The 21,170-nt window shown below is 38.3% G+C and overlaps 1 protein-coding gene across 2 annotated transcripts in view; it reads left to right on the forward strand.

Annotated features, from left to right (window-relative positions):
- Positions 1-9,346: 9,346 nt before the first annotated feature.
- Positions 9,347-21,170, forward strand: part of SLC36A4 (solute carrier family 36 member 4) — a 44,230-nt gene continuing 32,406 nt past the window's right edge. Inside the window, exons 1-2 of one of the 2 annotated variants that reach the window (XM_057749588.1) lie at positions 9,347-9,528; positions 20,478-20,601. In XM_057749588.1, coding sequence (XP_057605571.1) covers positions 9,477-9,528; positions 20,478-20,601 — 176 coding nt within the window. In that variant the 5' untranslated portion in view covers positions 9,347-9,476. Of the gene's footprint in view, positions 9,529-20,477; positions 20,602-21,170 lie in introns of those variants that run through there. The other variant, XM_057749589.1, reaches the window with a different exon arrangement.

Raw genomic sequence — 21,170 nt, forward strand, 5'->3', positions numbered from 1 at the left:
AAAATTAAAATATAGTTGATTTACAATGTTTCAGGTGTACAGCATAGTGATTCAGTTTATACATACATATATATGTATATATACATACATATATATTCTTTTTCAGATTCTTTTCTATTATAGGTTATTACAAGATATTAAGTATAGTTCCCTGTGCTATACAGTGGGTCCTTGTTGTTTACCTATTTTATGTTTGGTAGTGTGTATCTGTTAATTCTGAACTAATTTATCCCTCCACACCCCTCTTTCCCCTTTGGTAACCATAAGTTTGTTTTCTATGTCAGACTCAAGTTGTAGTAATTGACATGTAAATAAAGATTATAATTAAGAGCCTTATTTATAAAAACCTAAATGCTGTGATATAAATAGCTTTGTCTTTTATTTCCTTAAAGAGCCACATTTGAATGATCGCCAGTAAAGATAGTCAGACTTGGTAGATGGTAAAGAATTTCTTGACACAGTTAAAGCAGATCCAAAGAGCTGATTAGAGGATGAATGAAGAAACATTTATATTATGCAAAATGAATTGCTCCTTGGTCAATTTCTCACTTCTCTGACTTATTACAATGGTCCATCTTTAAGAAGTCAGTCACTGAACTAACTTATTATAAAATGGATGCAGTTTATTAAGATAATCAGGTCAAAGTGCTTAGCCATTTTATGAAGGAAAAATCAAACAATGAACAATTATCATGACTGAGAAACAAAATTGACAGGAACAGAACCATATAAATGGAGACTAACGTGGCTGGCTCCAGCTTGCCCTTAAAAGAAACTGGTTGGTGATATTTTCTTTCCAAAATGATACGTTTCTAGGACATCTTGTCTTACAAACTTCCAAGGACATGAGCTGGAATGCAATCCTCTAACTGGAACATCTCCTGTCTTCTGAGTCGAAGCTTTCTAACTTCCACATCACTCCTTTTTACACAAAAAAGCAGATTCCATGTTTGTATTTATTTTCTCTAATGAGGTCCACTGGGGATTGGCAGCTCTTAGGCAGATTTCCCTAGTGAGTTATGGTTTTACTCTTCCCAATGAGGCTGGTATCACTCAACAACATTAAGCTGTGAGCAAGCTCCTCAGATCACCACAGAGAGTGTCCTAAGCAGTGGAAATTCTAGGATTCCTCAGGCCTGACATGTCTCTGGTGACCTACTTGCCATAAGTAAGTCTTTCACATACTCCCTTTGAACTGTGATAAAAAGTAGGCTGCACAAAAGCTGACAGGTACAGCCTATCAAATCAAATCCTTAACCAGACCCTGATGTTAAAACTCTGAATAAGAGGGGACTTTTCAAGTTAAATTTTACATGTGAGGATAATGAATTAAGTATCCAGAGAAAACCCAGACTTCTGTACTCAGTATGACAATAGTTTCATTAGAAGACAACGCAGGTTAAATAACTTCCTTGTAAGTTAATATATAACCAATACATAATGCTTAGAATGGAAAGAAGCACATATTTGAAAGCACTCTTTTTCTTTCGAGCCTTTTGGAAGGACACTTGAGATTTATTTAAGTACAAGCTTTAAAGCCTTCTTATCATTTATATTAAATACCAAGAGGAGTATATAACATGTGGGAAAATACGTATGTGCTTCCTAGCACTTGCCATTAAGTCACTTTTTCTATTGGCCTTCACAGAGTAATATTTTCAGAGGACAATGTTGAATGTGTTAGTAGTGACATTTATGTCAGAGTTAAGCCCCAACAGTGAAGTTCAATTACCTGATTTCCTGAGGATTTTCCTAATGCTTCATTGGCTCTATGAGAATAGACAGACAGACACCTACAATGCTCTAATGACTCAATCACAGCACCAAGCAGTGGCCTGCAGTGTGGAACTGTACCCACAACCCACCAGCTCGTGAGTCAGGCCCTCTCTCAAGTGGCTGGGAGGCTCAGTGGTTTGGAGCATGCATCCTAGTGCTGCAATTAAACTTGGTTTACAGCTGTGGGACTTTGGGCAAATGGCTTAATCTGTCTAAGCCTCAGTTATTCTGGCTAAAAAATTAGGTAATATAACACCTGCCTTATGAGGTTGTTGTGCAGGGTAAAGGGGTTAATTTATGAGTGAAACTCACTTAGCATGGGGCCTGCCTCCATGAAAGTTAGATTCTCTTGTTGATATATTTATTACTGTCACTACTTTTAATAAAATTAACTAGACTATTGTGATGCGAGAACTCATTTTCTTATCCTTTTAAAATATGACTTGGAAGAGAAGAGCGAGAATCTGGTTAAAGGGGCCAAATCAAATTAAACTAACCTAGCTCTTACCATTTTACCCCCTTTATTTAACCCCATCTTTGCCCCACTGCCAAATGGCAGAAAAACGGAGCCTCCATGGACAAGTTTTCCAGGATAATTTACAATATAATATACAGCCCTAGGAACTGGACATGGGGGAGGGAAGATGAGAGGAGGGGACTGCAAAAAGTTCTATTCCCAATTTAACAGCCCTGAAGAAAGGAGAAGAGCCTGGAGATGATAGATGGATAGGCAGAGTGAGTGACAGATGATAGGGGCCCTCACTTGGTACCCATGTACTTCTCTAACCAGCATGCTTTACTTTTTTGGTCAGAAGCCTGAGTGTCTGGCCAAAATCAAGGCAAAAGCCGCTTTAGTAACTGCTGCCCTTCTGACAATTATTGGCCTGAATCAACAGCCACCCCCAAGAAAGTTATTGAGGTGGTAATGAAAGCCCACAGGATTCCAAATTTTAAGAACTTTCTGGGATGCGGATGTGATTTCCCATCCCCTGAATAAATGTTTCTGGAGACAATGTAATTGAATCTTGATACCACTATTGGATTTTGAGCAAACTGTTTAACTTCTCTTACTCTCAGTTTCGTCATTTGTAAAATGGAGATAATACATGAAGTCTCTTAGGGAAATAAATGTGCTCATGCATGTGCATTTATAAAGGCCTCACCAGGAAACAGGGCGTACGCATACACACTCACACAAAGTGCTCATGAGGAGAGTTGAGGAGAGGAACTATTTACAGTGATACGGGTGGGTTTTCAATATCAACAGGGGACAATGTAGCATCCAAGGGCAGGCAGTGGGGAGGAAGAGCATTCCTGCCACTAGGCCTGAATGGGAATAGGAAGGATGTTTACAGGGAAACCTGGAGAGGGCTGCCCAACAGAAGCTGTGACTTTCTGAGAGGGATGCAGCCAACCTGTAGGACTTAGTGAGGAAGGTACCAGAGGAATGAATCCCTGATCTATTTCACCTCTGTCCTATGATTGACCTCCTTCCCCCACCTCCAATCCTCAAAACTAACTGGAGGCCCACTGAAGCATTAGATACCAGACAGCCTTCTGGGGCCCAGAACAGGATGAAAAGGTAGGAAAGAGGATCTGAGGGGGAAATGGAAGACAAGTGGAAAACACTATCAATCACTCTGTATTGTGCCTGGTGCATAGATGGTATGTACTTATAATTATTACAGCAAAGAAAAGAATACACAGACCAGGTTTTAAATTCTAGCTATACCTTTGGGGGTAAGTGGCAAATAATTCAAGAATTTTTCAGAAATGTTCAAAGCTTTATAAAGTTAGATTTCTGAACATTTTCAGAAATGTGTTTCAGTTGACTGCTTATTGTCAAGGATTTTTCTTATAGTATTGTCTTGTATGTTCAGTGGTACACGTTCCAAGCACAAGCTTAACTGTATTGCTCCAACTTTCTGGGAAAAGACACTAAGTGTGGTTGATCTGGAAATAAATGGTGATTCTACTGTTAACTTGTTCTTCCATTTGGGCTTCCTTTGTCTCTGAAGTGCCATGTTTTTCTAGGGAGTCCTTCTTAGGTCCGTTAATGAAACAAGTATTTCAACTCAGCATTTTCAATAAATGCCATGTTATGTAGAGAACTTACCTCTTCCCAATCCAAATGACAGAAAGACATAATTTATGATGGTGATACAATTTTGCATATAAATAATTTTAAAGCAGAATGTAGCAGTAGTTGGGTAAACTTATATTTAAAAACTCTATTTCTTGCAGGTCAGCAGACTTTCACAAGGAGGTTCCCTCTCATTTTGACTATAAAATTTCAAAGGACTTTTCAGAAAAGCTACTCTCTTCAGTCTTTCCCAGTCATTCAAATGTAAATTCTGAAACTGCTGTCTCCCCAGTCACAGAGATAACTGATATTAAAAACAAAGAACTTGGAAACAACTACAGAACAGGAAAACATATAAATTTAAAAAAATAATAAACTTCACTATAGATGACTTTCTTAAATATTTGTCTTAACAAAAATTAATAATTGGCAGGGACCATGCTCTCCCTTCTTGTAAATTTAGTGCTTGTTTTTATCATGTACCCGAAGAATCAGGCATAATGAAAAACAAGTTCTTGCCTCAATTCCCCTTCTCAAGAGGCAACCACTTAGAACTCCTTTGCTAGTTTCATTTGGCATTTACCTCCATACTTGTAAACAACACACTTAGAGTAGTATTGATGTTTAAGCTTTTGATGTTATCTATTTTTTCACAATTATGAAAAGTGAGAATTTAGCTCTTTTACACAGCCTTCACAGAGAATATTTCTCCTCACCGCACCCACATCTTCAAACAGAGTTTGTAATACAGTCTCTGTTAACGTTACATTTTGTGTTTTTATTATTATGACTTGACATGTATTATTCACTGCCAAGGAAAATGGTGCACTGTACTTAAATTTCTTTTATCAATGTTTTGTTCTTGAAGGTATCACTTCTTGGTACCTTCTGCTCTCCTGCCCCAATTTGAACTGCTTGCTCTCTAGGCCTGCTGCACAACTGGGACCCTGAAATTTCCCTTTGGAATTCTCTTGGTGTTCACCTGTTCTGTGTTGAATCCTTGCTTTCCTGGATCCCATATCTACTTTTTCCTAGGTTTACTCCTTAATTTTGATGGAGCATTCCTCCTGTGCTTTCTAAGAAAAGGAACATAGGAAGTATATTTTTTGAGCTCTTATATATCTTAAAGTGTGTTTGTTTTAGGCTTTCACTTGATAGTAGTTTGACTAGGTATCAGATTCTAAGTTGGATGTGTTTTACTTCAGAAGTTGTAATGCAATGCTCCATTGTCCTCTAGCTTTTGATGTTGCTACTCGGCAGTTAGATGCAACTGCAATTTAATGTGAGCCCCCCTTTTATTTGTTTCATCTCAAGAAGCTGTTAGGATCTTCCTATTATTTTCAATGTTCTAAAATTTTACCACATCTCTTGGCTTAAGTCTGTTTTCATCTGTTGTATTGGACATTCAGTGTTGTATTGAGCAATACTTCTAATTTAGAAACAAATACCCTTCACTTCTGATAAATTTTGTTTTTTTGTTTTGTTTTGTTTAGTCTGCATTGGGTCTTGGTTGCTGCATGCGGTTGTTCTCTACTTGTGGCGAGTTGGAGGCTACTCTTTGTTTGGTGCGTGGGCTTCTCATTGTGGTGGTTTCTCTTGTTGTGGAGCATGGACTCTACGCATGTGGGCTTCAGTAGTTGCAGTTCGGGCTCTAGAGCACAGGCTCAGTAGTTATGGCTCACGGGCCTAGTTGCTCCAAGGCATGTGGGATCTTCCCGGATCAGGGATTGAACCCGTGTCCCCTGCATTGGCAGGCGGATTCTTAACCACTGCGCCACCAGGGAAGCCCTTCTTGTATTATTACTTTGATTTTTCCTTCTTTCTTTTATCTCTCAAGTTTCTGATTTAAGATCTTGGACCTGCTAGATGAATACTTAATTTTTTTATTTTTTCTATTTTCTTTTCTTTTTTTCTTTTTGTCTTACTTTTTGTTCCCTGAACACTCCTTCTTCTGTGGCATTCTATCCTTGTTGTATGGATGCATTAGCTTTCAAAATAATTATTTGAGACTATCAGGTGTCCTTTTTAGTTACCTTTTTCTACTTGCATTCTCTTTTCTCCAGACACAGTTTTCAGTTCATTTTAATCTACTAAATCAGTCGTAAAGGGTTAAATAAAACAAATTTATTGGTAATAAAAGTAAGGTTATCAGTAACAATTATTCCAACAAAGAAACTCTTAAGGGGACCAGTGCTGGTCAGCACATTTCCTAAATTCTTCAACAGAATATGGAAGTCATTAAGGTAGATATTAGTTAGAAGATGGTGAGAAATTATATACATTGAAAACATAAGAGGCTAAAATGTATCAATACTTAAGACACATAATAAGTAACATTTTACACAGGGGGAATCAAAGTAGAGTAAGCATGAAGGATTTGGTCTGCTCAGCTTCTCTTTTTGGAAACTCTTCCCTTCTTCACATTGTCATCCACATGATTTCATCAGTATCTACCACATATATGATTTTGTTCACTCCTCAACTGACTAGTCTGGGGTGAGAATCTGATCTAAGTTGATCCAATCACAATTCCTTCCTGGGAAATTTAAAAACTGAAACTGAAAAAAGAAAACGGTATCTTTCTGGACACTTGAACTATAAAATACAGAAATTGAGAGTTTTTAGGAACCATGTTTCCTGCCAGGTGAACCTGAGAAGCAGAGGAGCTCTGCAGCAAAAACCTGCACAGATACATGTGCAGGTACACAGAGAAAAACAATGGCAGGAGAAGGAGACAGAGTCTCAGAGGCATCAAACTCAGCTGTTCCTAACCTTAGTCACATCCCTGTCCTGGGGATCTCAATATCCTCACTAAATTTCCCCTTAGTTTTAAATTAGTTTAAGTTAGCCTCTCTCTCTATTGCAATAAAAAAATGTTTAACTAATATGCTCAGTTTATTTGATGCTTTCTATGAACTAGGCAATGGACTAATGCTCTAAATACTTTATCTCATTAAATCTTCATAACAAACTGTGAGGTTGGTAATATTATTTTACACATGAAGAAACTTTTGAGATCTAACTACTGTATAAAATACAGATGTTCCACGGGTGTCTCAAATCAACATGTCGAAAACAATCCTTTCTCCATCTGTAAAATGGCGAAGGCTGTTCTCACAGACTGAACTGCTCTTCTCCCTACATACATCTAACCAACACCTTCTGACTTTGAGGTGTCAGCTTAATTGTCCTTCAAGAAGACTGTCCTGCCTACTCAATCTAAAGTAGGTTCTCCAGTAGCACCCTACTATTATTTTCTTCACCAACAATCATAATTACATAGTTAATATTTTGGTTAGTTCTTTTCTTTCGCACGCTGCTATACTGGACTACTAACTTCAGTTCAAACCAGTGTTGTTTGTCATTAGAGACCCTTCGTCTAGCACAGTCCCTGGCACAGGGGAGGTACTCCATAAATGTGTTTGGATAAATTAAAGAGTTCTAAGTATCTCCTTTTATGTATCCATGAGGCTACATTCAACGACTTTCAACACCTATTTATGGAGCCACTGGTACATGAAGGGCACTGGGCTGGGCCTTGCTGAGACAAAGACATAGACAAAGATACAGCTTCTCTCCTGCAGTCATTCCCAGGATAGCATAAGACTGAGATGGGGAAATAATACAATGCAAGGGGAGAGGTGTTACAACAGAGATATGAAGAAAGCATGGTTGTTACAAAGGAGGAAGTAATTGAGATATGATCTAGGAAGTTAAAGTGAGGAAAAGAAAGGAATTACCACGGTTCAAACAGTCAGATTCTTTTCAACGTCTTTAATACAGCTTTTTCCTATACCCTCTTCCAATTTACAAGATCTGGAGCAGAAGTCACAGTAAATATCTTCTCAAGTTGTACAATATGAAACCATATTCTCTTGAATTTTATGATCATCTGTATCACATGGCTTTTCTCTACACCAGTCTGTAAAAACGCTGAGCCTGGCTGCCTGCCTCAGCAGGGGCCTCCATTACAGGTCAGACCTTTTTTCCTTCCACACTACCAGATCTGCTTTTCTTGATGCTGAGATTAAAGGACAATAGTTTGGATGCCTTTTAACACTCAAAGGATAATACTGCTCCTTCAAGATATGGTCCCAAGTGTTCTCATTACAATGGTGGTTTCTTGGACGATTACCTGTCTGATGCCTGTCTTCTCTCCCACTGATCTGTAACCAGGTACCCCATCCCAACACAGCTTAGGGACTATTCCCCCAGTTATGATCCATTATAGAGTTCTTTTTTCTCTATCTCCCCTACATCTTTGTTATGTGTCAGGAATATTTTACATAAAACTTTTCTTTGGGGCTTGTGGGTATAGGTTTGTGAGGGATCCGGGTTGACTTAAGGAAAACAAAGGGTTTTGGCAAACCAGTACTAAAACTCACAAAAGATTCAACAGGAGGGAAGATACAGATATTATATAACTGTGTACTTTTTAAACCTTAGCATTTTAAATATTTATCACTACCACTACGTAGTTACATCGGTGATCCTAGAGACTAGACACCTCCCTCCCCTTCAAAATAACAACAAACCAACTTTCCTCAGAAGACCCTACTGAAAGAGAACAGACAAACAGAAAAAGTCTTGTCTCATGTCCTGGCTTTAAAGAACTATGAAATGAGAGAGAGAGAGAAAAGAGCAATTTCAAAATTACAGCCTTTTTATTCTATCCAAAAGCCTGCTTCATCCACTGGTGCACCCACCTGAGGGGCCAGCTTTGCATGCTGAAAGCCTCAGCTCTGGCTGCAGACAGAATTCCGTCTTTGCCATTTACTACTTCACTATCCTTGGACAGGTTACTTTGTTCTGTGTGCTTAGTCCCCGCATCTGCAAAACGGATATATATACACATTAGAATTATCGCACAGCCTTGTCATCTGAATAAGACCACGCATTGTACAGTGCTTAAGGATATCTGACACGACATCAGTATAATCACTCTTAACCTTAATTTCCTTTCAGCACTGCAGCTAACGTCCGGTATCTTTGAAGGGCACTGACAAATTCTTAAAGTGAAACCGTTTGACTAAATAAAATGCTGCTTGAGGGCACCCTATATCTCTAGAGGCACAGAGACCGAGAAACAAGGAGTAGTCAGTACTCCAACATGGATGGGGCAAATCCCCTCCTGCTTTGCATTCTTCAAGGGGCCTAACAGAATGCTAAAACGCCTTGCAAATAGACGGGCTCTGGAAACTTAAGTTCGCAGTCATCTTTAAAGACAACCGCCCCACCCCCGCCCGCGCCAGGGAGCCATAGGCCTGGGTCTCCGCCAGCTCGAAGTTACTACCTCCAGTTATCTCCAAAACGTCCCTCCTCTCCCGTTATCCCGCCATTCTCCAGCCCGACCTCCTGTCACTCGAGTCTCCGGCCCCCAGCGCCGCTCCCTGGCTGCGCCCCAGCGCCCCCAGAGGGCTCCTGGAGCCCGGGCTCCCCGGCCGGGCCGGGCCGCCCCACCGCGCATGCTCCCCGCCGCGCGGCTGCGGTGCGCGGGGCCGGGAGGCGGGCGTCGGGCGCGGGTGGCTTTCGGCGGAGGAGGCCTCGGCCTGACGCCGGCCACGCAGCGTTGGGAGCGCGCGCCCCAGGGCGGCGGCGTCCTGGAGACCCCCGAGAGATGGAAGCTGCGGCGCCGGCGGCGGCCGAGGCGGCTGGGCGTGAGGAGCTCGGTGGGTGCTGCGCGCCGGCGGAGGCGCTGGCCGACGGGGCGCGGGGATGCGCGGCCGCCGGGGGCGCCGAGGCGCCGGGGGCCCGCGCTCGGCTTCGGCCGCCCACCCTGCCCCGCGCATCCGGCTTCGCGTAGCTCGTCTCTAGACGGAGAAAGGCGGCGTGGCTCTCCGGTCGTTGTGGGGGTTTCTTGGGGGTCAAGGCTCTTGGGGTTGTGGGTCTGGCGAGGGTTTGAATGTAAAACCAGCAAAGTAAACCCCCCCGGGACATTTGGGGTGAGCCGAGGCTTGGGAGGTGACTGAGCTTCGGGTCAGCACCTGCACAGGAGCCGGTTTTCGGACCAGGGAGCTGGGTCAGGCGAAAAGCCAGGCCCCGCAGAGGGCGTCAAAATGGGCGGGTGTGGGTGTGGGTGGACGGGTGGCGTGCGCTGGGTGTACGTGTCAGAGGCAGTCCAGAGCCTGCGCTGTGACTCTCAGTGTTTTTCCAAGGATGCTTTAAGGAAGTTGTCATAGTTTGGCTTTTCAGAGCTGCAGCCCTAGTCGGAGTCCCTGGTGAATCTTTAATTGACCCTCTGTCACCCCAGGGAGGTGCTGACCAGACAGCTACGTGTAGTTGGCTCACTAGGCAGAGTTTGTTTTCCTGCTTTCCTCTGGTGCCTTATCGTCTAGGTGGCAGGGAATGGAAAACTTTGTTCATGGTTTCCCGCTGTTAAAGGGAAAACAAAAGTAGAGATCGGGATAGTAATAATATTGTTCCTCCCATTTCTATGCATTGTATTAGGAATATTTGTAATTCTTTGCTAAATGATTAAAAAAGAAGTTGAGCTTTTAAGAAATACTTCATTATAGTAACAGATTGCCGTCCTGTAGTAATGTGCAGGGCACTTTGCAATTGATTTCTTTCAAGTCACAGTAATGGTAGAAATAAACGGAACGTGTTATTGAATGCTTACTGTGTGTCAAGCAGTGTAAGTGCTTTACATCTTTTGTCTCCTTTAATCCTCACAACAACGGGTGAGGTAGGTACAATTATTATCCCTATTTTATAGATACAATAATTTTAAGCTCATTAATGGCGGTACGTAGATAGGAACCCGTTTATCTGTTTTATTTTTTATTTTATTTTTTTAGGCTCTTTATTGGAATATAATTGCTTTACACTCTTGTACCAGTTTTTGAGGTACACCAAAGTCAATCAGCTGTATTTATACACATATCCCCATATTCCCTCCCTCTCGCGACTCTTCCCGACCCTCCCTGGCCCGGCCCTCTAAGGCATCACCCATCAATCGAGTTGATCTCCCTTTGCTCTACAGCAACTTCCCACTGGCTATCTGTTTTACAGTTGGTAGTGTATATATGTCTATGCTACTCTCTCGCTTTGTCCCAGCTTCCCCTTCACCCCCTGCCGCCCCAACCCCGTGTCCTCCAGTCCATTCTCTGCATCTGCATCTTTATTCTTGTCTTATCAGTTTATCTGTTTTAAATTCGTTAATAACCCATCTTAGGATGTGGGGAAATGTGCATTCTCATGCATTGCTGGTAAAAGCAGTATGATATGTTTATCCTTAAAAACGCACACATCACTTAACCCAGAATTTCTACTTCTAGAACTATTTCCCAAGGAAAAAAGTCATGTAACATACTTATATCAATAGATGTTCATTACATTATTTATAAATGAGAAAAGCTGGTGACTATCTAAATATACAATTAAAGGAATTTTTTTAAGTAAATTGTGATATAGCCATATAGTGATATACTGAATAGCCATTTAAAGTCATATAGGAAGATGTTTGCCGTATATATTTTTACTAACTGAAAAAATTTTCTAAATTATTTTAATTTGTTTAAAGTTATGTCTCTTCATTAATTCAACACGTTTGTTGAGCTTCTCCTAGGTGCTAGGCACAGCTCTAGGTTTTAGGGGTATGTCTGTGAACAACACAGATCAAGATTCCTGCTCTCATGGAACTTATATTCTAGTAAGGGGAAGCAGACAATAAACAGTAAAGGCAATTGTCAGTTAATTTATCATACATTAGGCTAAAAGTGCTGTGGAAGAGCAGAGCAGAGTAAGGGAAGTCAGGAGTGAGCGTGGGGGCTGGGCAGTTTGTAGTGTTTTATAAAGTGGTCAGAATGAACCTTATTGAAAAGGTGGGATTTGAGCAAAGACATGGAAGAAGTGAGGAAATTAGTCAAGTGGATATCTGAGGAAAGACTATTATAGACAGAAAGAACAGCTGGAGTGAAGACAGAAATAGTGAGGAGGGCAAGGAGGCTGAAGCAAAATCAAGGTTGTGATGAGGCCAGATTATGTAGGGTCTTGCAGCTCCATGTGAAGCCTTTGGCTTTTACTCGGAGAGAATGGGGAGCCAGTGTAAGGTTTCAACAGAGGAGATACATGATCTGACTTAAATTCTAAAGGGATCACACTGGCTGCTGTGTGAAGAATACACTGTTAGGGGCAGAAGTCGAAGCAGGGTATTTCAGCAATTCAGGAAACAGGTGGACATGTCCTTCACAGCAGTATGGTAGCAGCAGTGGGTGTGGAGGAAAATGGTTAGACTCTGCATATGTATTTAAAGTAGAACCAGAATGATTTCCTAACAGATTACATGAGGGGTGAAAGGGAAACAGGAGATAAGGATAACTCCAGGGACCTGAGAGTCTAGAATAATGAAATTGCCATCAACCGAGATGTTGTGGTGGTTTTATAATACGTCCTCAAGTTCTTTGATGTTTCTTTCGTGGAGGAGGAACTTAATTTCCCTCCCTTTCAGTGTGGGATGTATTTAGTAACTTGCTTCTATTGAATAGATCATGGTAGAAGTGATGATGTTTGACTTCAAAGCTAGGTCCTAAGAGGCATTGTCCTTAGCTCTCTCTTTTGGATCAGTTACTTGGGGGAAGCCAGCTGCCATGTTGCAAGGATACTGAAGCAACCATAAGGAAGGGCCCATGTTGCATTGAACTGGGGTCTCCTGACGGCAGCGATAAGTTGTTATACAGTAATCGATAACCAGTACAGATGGGTAAAGCCAGGAGGAGCAGGTTTGGTGGCAAAGATCAGGAGTTCAGTTTGAGGCATACTAAGTTTGAGATGTCTGTTAGACATGAAAGTGCAGATGTCCAGTAGACAGTTGGCTTTATGGCTAAAATTAGACGTCTGGTCTAGAGATGTGAATTCGGAAGTCATCAGCATGGAGATGATATTTAAAGCCATGGGACTGAGTGAAAACATATTGGAGTGAATGTATGTGTTTGTGTACATGGTAAAATGTTGCCAGTGGTAGTTTCTAGGTGAAGAGGTCATTTTAATTTAAAAAATGTTGCTTATCTTGTATTTTCTGATTTTCTACAATGACCAAATATTGTTTAATTTAAAAAAGGATTTAAAAAATTGGGTGTCTATGTGAAAAGCCCTGTTAGAGTTGTTAAGATATAGGTTTCCTTAAGCTTTCTGTACTTTATTTCACAGGGCATGGGGACCTCTGGAAGGTTTCTTGCTGTACGTATTTTCTGTGCCTTGGAAATGAATAAAATACTTACTGTCCCCAATATATAGTAGTTTTTAGATTTAGGTGGCAACATTGTGTTATTTTTTAAAAAAGAAACTATTTCTACTTTCTTTTAGCTTATCCATTCCCAAAATATAAATAAGTGGTTTCTTTTATTTTTCTATTATAAAAGCAATGCAAGTTTATTACTTTCTTATTTTTGCATTTTCCAGAGAAAGATAGAAAAGAGGTACTCAGTGCTCTCATTGTCTGTATATATCCTTGTTAATTTATTCACATTTTTAAAAAAATTATTTATTTTATATGTTTATTGGCTGTGTTGAGTCTTCGTTGCTGCACATGGGCTTTCTCTAGTAGCGGCGAGTGGGGGCTACTCCTCATTGTCGTGCGCAGGCTCCTCATTGCAGTGGCTTCTCTTGTTGTGAAGCACGGGCTTTAGGCGAGTGGGCTTTAGTAGTTGTGGCACATGGGCTCAGTAGTTGTGGCACACGGGCTTAGTTGCTCCACGGCATGTGGGATCTTCCCGAAGCAGGGCTCAAACCCAGGTCCCCTGCATTGGTAGGCAGATTCTTAACCAATGCGCCACCCAGGAAGTCCCTATTCACATTTTGATATATTTCCTTTCTTTGATTTTTTATTTAACTTTTAAAAACATCACTGCACTCATAGTGTGATTATCCAGCATTTTCCTCCTCAGCAGTTGATACATTTTGTCTGTTTTATTCAGACTTCAAAACCATAATTTTATGTCAGTGTCATGGTTTATAAAGTGGATGTACTGTAGTGAATTTAGCAGTTTCCTGATTGTTGCACATTTAGGTGGTTTCCAAATTTTTAACATAAACAGTTTTTCGATTAACATCTTTGTACAGAAATCCTTTTCTCCATATACTAGATTTGCAGAAGTAGAATTACTCTGTGAAAAAGATAAACATTTTAAAGGTTTCAATACATATTGTTAAATGAATGTGATTTTTCTTTATTCTGATGATAGCTGGAAATTTAGGTTGATTTTAGGTTAGGAAATTGAGGTTGAAATAACTGCCTGGGCAATATAAGAGAGCATAAAAGCACTGCCTAAGAATGTTCCAATTGTATGCATCATTAATATATACATATGGTGTATAATGTATGGTTTATAATATTGAATGAAGCTAGTGTTTCTTATTTATATTTTTCTATTTGTAAATGGAAATAATTTTGTCTAGGTAGTTTGATATCCATTGCTTAATAATGTTTTATTTTATAAGGCATTGTTAATTGTTTTTTAAGTTGAAATATAGTTGCTGTACAATATTATATGTTACAGGTGTACATATAGTGATTCACAATTTTTAAAAATTATACTCCATTTATAGTTATAAAATATTGGCTGTATTCCCCATGTTGTACAGTATATCCTTGTAGCTTATTTTATACCTAATAGTTTGTACCTCTTAATTCCCTACCCCTTTATTGCCCCTCTGCCCTTCCCTCCCCCAGTGGTAACCACTAGTTTGTCCTTCATATCTGTGGGTCTGCTTCTTTTCTGTTATATTCACTAGTTTGTTATATTTTTTAGATTCCACATATAAGTGATATCATACAGTTTGTCTTTCTCTGACTGACTTACTTCATTTAGCATAATGCCCTCCAAGTCCATCCATGTTGCTGCAAATGGCAAAATTTCATTCTTTTTTATGGTATTCCATTGTGCAGTCTACAAATTGAATGCAGTCTCTATCAAAATACCAATGACATTTTTCACAGAACTAGAACAATTGCAGTTAAAATTGTTTGGAAACACAAAAGACCCCAAATAGCCAAAACAGTCTTGAGAAAAAAGAACAGAGCTGGAGGATCACACTCCCTGACTTCAGATTATATTACAAAGCTACAGTGATTAAAACAGTATGGTACTGGTACAAAGACAGACCCAGATCAATGGAACCAAATAGAGACCCCAGAAATAAACCCACACACTTATGGGCAATTAATCTGTGACAAAGGAGACAAGAATATACAATGGAGAAAAGATAGTCTCTTCCATAAATAGTGCTGGGAAAACTGGATAGCTATGTGTAAAAGAATGAAATCAGAACATTCTCTAACACCATATAAGGCATTGCTAATTCTTAAATATAGTATATTAATTCTTAACTATAGTAGTTAATTCTTAACTATAGTAATCTCAAGCATTTTTCAGAGCTGTCTTGCTCAGTACTTGGCCAAAGGCAAGACATTGGCAAGTAATAGACTTTACATGTAATGTAGGTTGGATTTTGTAATTTTTAATTACTTTGCATGAGTATTCCTGTTTTATTTCATAAGTTCTTAACTCTATTAAAGCTTATACCATGTTAGTTTTTAAGTATTTGTCTCCTTCACTAGTCTCTATTTCCTTCTGTCTGGCATAACATTTTCTCTGTATACATACTCAGTACGATAGCACAGTTTGTAGCTCATAAGTGCTCAGAATTATTAATTATTAGTAGCAAATGAATTAATTTCATGTCAGATTTACATTTTAAAATCCTGTAAAGCATAATTTTTTTCTAATATTTCATTATGTAGGAAGGGGAAGAAAACTAATATTTATTAATTACTTATTATTTGCCAGGGATGAAGCCCTATGCTTCATGTATATTATCTCATTTCATTATCACAAAACCACTGTGCAGTAGAAGTTACTATTCTCATTTTCTGCATGAAAAGATAGGCCCAGAGGAATCCTGGTTAAAATACAAGTCAGATCATCACTCCTCTGCACAAAACTCTACTGGTATCCAGCCTGGTAGCCTTTAGCCATACATGCATCTGAAATATGGTTTGTCCAAATTAAAATATGCTGTAAGTGTAAAATACACACTGGATTTCTAAGACTTCATATGAAAAATAGAATGTAAACTATCTTGTTAATGACTTTTATGTTGATTACATGTTGAAATGATAATATTTTGGATATATTGAGTTAAATAAAATGGTATTAAAATTAATTTTACCTGTTGCTTCTTCACCTTTTGCTTTTTGATAATGGCCACCCTGCCATGTGTAATTGATATTGTGATTTTGATTTGTGTTTCCCTGATGATTAGTGACATTGAGCATCTTTTCTGTTGGCCATTTGTATGTCTTCTTTGGAGAAATGTCTGTTCAGATCTTTAGCCAATTTATTTATTAATCAAGTTATTAAGGTTTTGTTCTTTTTACTCTTGAGGTGAAGGAGTTCCTTATATACTTTGGAAATTAACTCCTTATCAGACATATTGTTTGCAAATATAGTCTCCCCTTTCTTAGATTGGCTTTCACTCTGTTGATTGTTTCCTTCACTGTGCAGAAGCTTTTTATTTTGATGTAGTCCCACTTATCTATTTTTGCTGTAGTTAACTGTACTTTTGGTGTCATATTCATGAAGTCATTGCCAAAACCAATATCTAAAGCTTTCCCCCTATGTTTTCTTGTAGGAGTTTTACAGTATCAAGTTTACATATAAGCTTTTAATCCATTTTGAGTTGATTTTTGTGTATGGTATAAGATAAAAATCTAATTTCATTCTTTTGCATGTGGGTATCTAGTTTTCCCAGCACCATTTGTTGAAGAGGCTGTCTTTTCCTCATTATGTATTCTTGGCACCTTTGTTGAAGATCAGTTGCATAGATTGATTTCTGGGCTCTCTATTCTGTTCCATTGGTCTGTATGTCTGTCTGTCCTTATGCCAATATCTGCTGTTTAACTACAAAGGCCTCAAATATCCCAAACAATTTTGAAAAAGAACAAAGCTGATCACACTTCCTGATTTCAAAATATATTGCAAAGCTAAAGAATCTTTCAGTATCTTAAAGCATAACTTTACTCTTGTGAAAAACTGTTGTGCTGAGTTCCAAATAGTACTGGGATAATGGCAGCTGCCTAAATCCTAATCTCTCCACATATCCTCCCCCAAAAGCTGTTAATTCAACAAGGAGCACAAGTAAACACATTCATGAAATTATTCTTATAGCATTAATAGAAGACCAAGGACTCCACAAACTTCAAATAATCTGTAAATAGAAAAATAAACAGAAAATTTCATACAGAACTCCTGTTACTGTTGCAAACATAGAGAGTGAAGGAGGAGTCTTTAGAATCTCTGTGGAAAAGAGGAGACGGGAACAGGAGGCTTGGAAGAAGCACAATAAAAATCTCCCTTAAAAAAGAGAAAATCTAAAGTGTTAAAAGTCTAAACAGAGGTCAGGTCTGGAAGTTGGTAATTCACAGCACTGAGGACAAGGAAGGAATTTGAACATTATCAGAAATAGAGGGGGCAGCCTTGGCAAAACATTGCTTCTGGAGGAGAAGGAGATTAAAAAGCAGTAGAGATGCCCCTCAGGTCCCTGGAAGTAAAGAGAAGGAGGAAAGTAACAGGGGGGAAACTGAAGATTCTGCGGAAATGGGAAAGAACCAGAAGACATGCCGGTTACTCCCTATGACCCCTGATAACTCAACATCATCCATTAAATAAACTGAACTTCACTTTGCTGACAGAAGGAAATACTCTCAAACTAGGATCCCTGATCATGAAGTGCCCAGCAATAGCAGAAATCATAAATAAAGAATAAATTACAAACTGTCTAAGGGAAATATATTGAAATGAAAATTTGAGTCATTGAATTTAAAAGAATATAAATGAGTTAAAGAAAGGCAGTAAAAGTGTCCTAGAGAAAGTAGTTGAAATGGAAGACAGACAACGAAGATCCAGCATGTAACTGGAATCCCTAAGGAAGAGAAACAAAATATTTGAACCAAGCAAATACTTAAAGATATAATCCAAGAAAAATTTCCAGAAATAAGAGAAAACCTAAATCTGTATATCAAAAAGACCCACTTTGTACCCTTTTGATTCAGAGTGCTCAACCCTAAGACGTATCATAGTAAAACCATTAGACTTTAAAAACAAGGGACAGTGCCTCAAGACCTCAGGCAAAAAGAACAAATTGCATAATGGCTGAGAAAATTAGTCTGACATCAGACTTCTCAAGAGTAGCATACAAAGTAAGGTAAGAGTGGAGCAGCATTTTCCAAGAAACTCAAGGATAGAAAGAATGAGCCAAGGATGTTATATCTAGCTGTCCTCCATATCAAGGCTATAAATATAGTTTGACACACAAAAACTCAGGGAATATTGTGCCCATGAGCCCTTCCTGAGCAATCTACTAGAGCAGTGGTTCTCAGAGTGTAGTCCCCAGACCAGAAACATCAGAGTCACCTGGGATCTTGTTAAAAATGTATATTCTCAGGTCCACTTCAGACCTGCTAAATCAGAAGCTTTGGAGTAGAGTGTATCAATTTGTGTTTAAGTAAGCCTTGCAGGTCATTCTGATGCCCATTCTATAAGAGAATAAACTTCTTCCAGCCAAGGGATGATTGAGGAGACTTTGGCAGAGGACTGATCACAAGCGTTTAATATATTGATTGTAGATTTAAGACTAAGACATGGGTGGGGACATGATTGGAACAACAGTATGTAAAGCATTTCATATATTGCCAAAGTAGAAAGAATACAACTGAAAAATGAGAGAATAAGAGACTCAGAGAGGCGAAAGTAGAACAAGACCATTAATTGTTGTATAGGTGGAAGTCAGAGGATACCATTTAAAACTGACAAACAAGATAGTGAAAGATTAAGAAAAAAAAGAGGATTAAGGGCATCATAAAAGATAAAATGGCAAAGGTAACTAGTAGAATAACTTCAGTTAAATGCAATACATGATCCTGCACTGCAAAATTTACCAAATTATCAAGACCTTTATTAGTACAATTGATGAAATTGGAAAATAGAATGTAGATTAAATAAAAGTAATTGATCAGTATTAAACCACCTGAATTTGATAACTATAATGTGAATATTCAAGAAAATATTCTTGTTCATGGGGAATACATGCTAATGGTAGGGTAAAATGGCATGATATATGTAATCTACTTTCAAATAGTTCATAAAAAGTGATAAAAATTTGAGAGAGAAAAAGAAAACATGGCAAAATACCGAAATTTGTTGAGTCTGTAAAGGGTACATGGGAGTTTTTCTATACTATTCATGCAAATTTAATGTGTTTGAAATTATTACAAAATAAAAAGTTTTAAAAAGTTATGTCAGTCAGTCATTCCCAATTAAATCATTTAGGTTACATTTAGGTTACCCAGATTTCCTGTTACATAGATTTATTGTATGTATTTGAATGAAACAAACTTTCACTTCTTTAAAACATCCTCTACTTCAGACTGAGGTCTCATGCATATCACTCATCTCAATAAATTTGAATTTAGTGAATTTTACGAGAACAAAACAGTGATAATTAGTGTTATCGTTCTCCCCGAAAGGAGAAAAATCATGCTAAAAATTGCTAGATATAAGAATAGATTTTGATACTAAAAATTTAAAGATTGGAATGGCTTTATAATTTTCTTAAAGCATTTAAAAATATGCTTGCCAGCAATTCCACTCCTGGGTATACATACAAAAACCCCAAAGCACTATTTTAAAAAGCTACGTGCACCTCAATGTTCATAGCAGCATTATTTACAATAGCCAAGATATGGAAGCAACTTAAGTGTTTATGAACAGATGAATGGATAAAGAAAATGTGGTATATATGTACAACGGAATACCTCTCAGCCATAAAAAAAATGAAATTTTGCCATTTGCAACAACATGTATGGACTTCGAAGGTATTATGCTAAGTGAAATAAGTCAGAAAGACAAATACTGTATGATATTACTTACATGTGGAATCTAAAAAATATAACAAAATAATGAATATAACAAAAAAGCAGACTCACAGATACAGAGAACAAACTAGTGGTTACAGTGGGGTAAGGGGGGGGGGACAATATAGGGGTAGGGGACTAAGAGGTACAAACTATTAGATGTAAAATAAGCTCCAAAGATATATTGTACAACATGGGGAGTATAGCCCATATTTTATAACTATAAATGGAGTGTAACCTTTAAAAATTGTGAACCACTATACATACACCTGTAACATATAATATTGTATAGCAACAATACTTCAATTAAAAAAATTAAAAATAAAAATATGATTGCCATTTATGTACTCAGTATGATTTGAAGCTAACAAGAGATGAAATTTCATTTGATTATTTCTTCACATTTTTCACCCCATAATTCTATCATCACTTACTGTAAACCTCCTGTAGGCAAAGCACAAAACCATTCTGCACTGAATACTTATGCTTTTCACTTTGCACTGCTTAGTCCAAACAAAATATCCAGCAAATAAGTCTAGTTGTTTCTTTCTAAATAAGGTAAAACTCAAAAGTATTAATGTGAATTCACTTAAGGTGGAAATAGTAAAGATGTGTGGAAATGGCATGTCCTACTATTAAAAAAGTTATTTATACCAGCTTTAAGCCAATTTTTAAAATAGTGAAGCACTTTGTTTTTTCTTTTTAAAGATATGGATGTAATGAGGCCCTTGATAAATGAGCAGAATTTTGATGGGACATCAGATGAAGAACATGAGCAAGAGCTCCTGCCTGTTCAGAAGCATTACCAGCTTGATGGTCAAGAGGGTATTTCGTAAGTGTTAGGGTTTATATGTCATTTTCTTTTCATTCGGTGTATATTTTGTAATCATCTTCTATAGACCAGGCACTTAACTAGATACTACAGAAGACACAAAGATGAATAAGACATAGTCCCCACCCTCAAAGCATTTATAGTTTATTTGGGAAAGAAGAAATACATCTAAATTACAGAACAGTGTATAGGAATTCCTAAAATGATGATACATATCAAATGCTGTGGATCTTGAAAGAAGGGAGATCAGATTGAGAGGAATAGAAATTTTAAGAGGAGAGGCTTCTGAAATGGTTAGGAGTTGGACCGTGGGAAGTAAGTAGTAAACACTTCTTTATGTTGAGTGAACGGTGTGAAACAAAGTCATGGTCCCAGGAAAGCAGTGGAACATTTTTTAAACCATTTTTGCTATTTTGTCATCATTAATAGATTTGAAGGGATGGGGTGGGGTGAATTGGGAGATTGGGATTGCCAGGTATACATTAGTGATATGAAAAAAAAATCAAATTGTACACTTTAAATATATGCAGTTTATTGTATATCAATTATATCTCAATAAAAGTCCTTAA

The sequence above is a fragment of the Hippopotamus amphibius genome, chromosome 9 (genome assembly GCF_030028045.1).
Source record: "Hippopotamus amphibius kiboko isolate mHipAmp2 chromosome 9, mHipAmp2.hap2, whole genome shotgun sequence".
NCBI classification, from domain to species: domain Eukaryota; kingdom Metazoa; phylum Chordata; class Mammalia; order Artiodactyla; family Hippopotamidae; genus Hippopotamus; species Hippopotamus amphibius.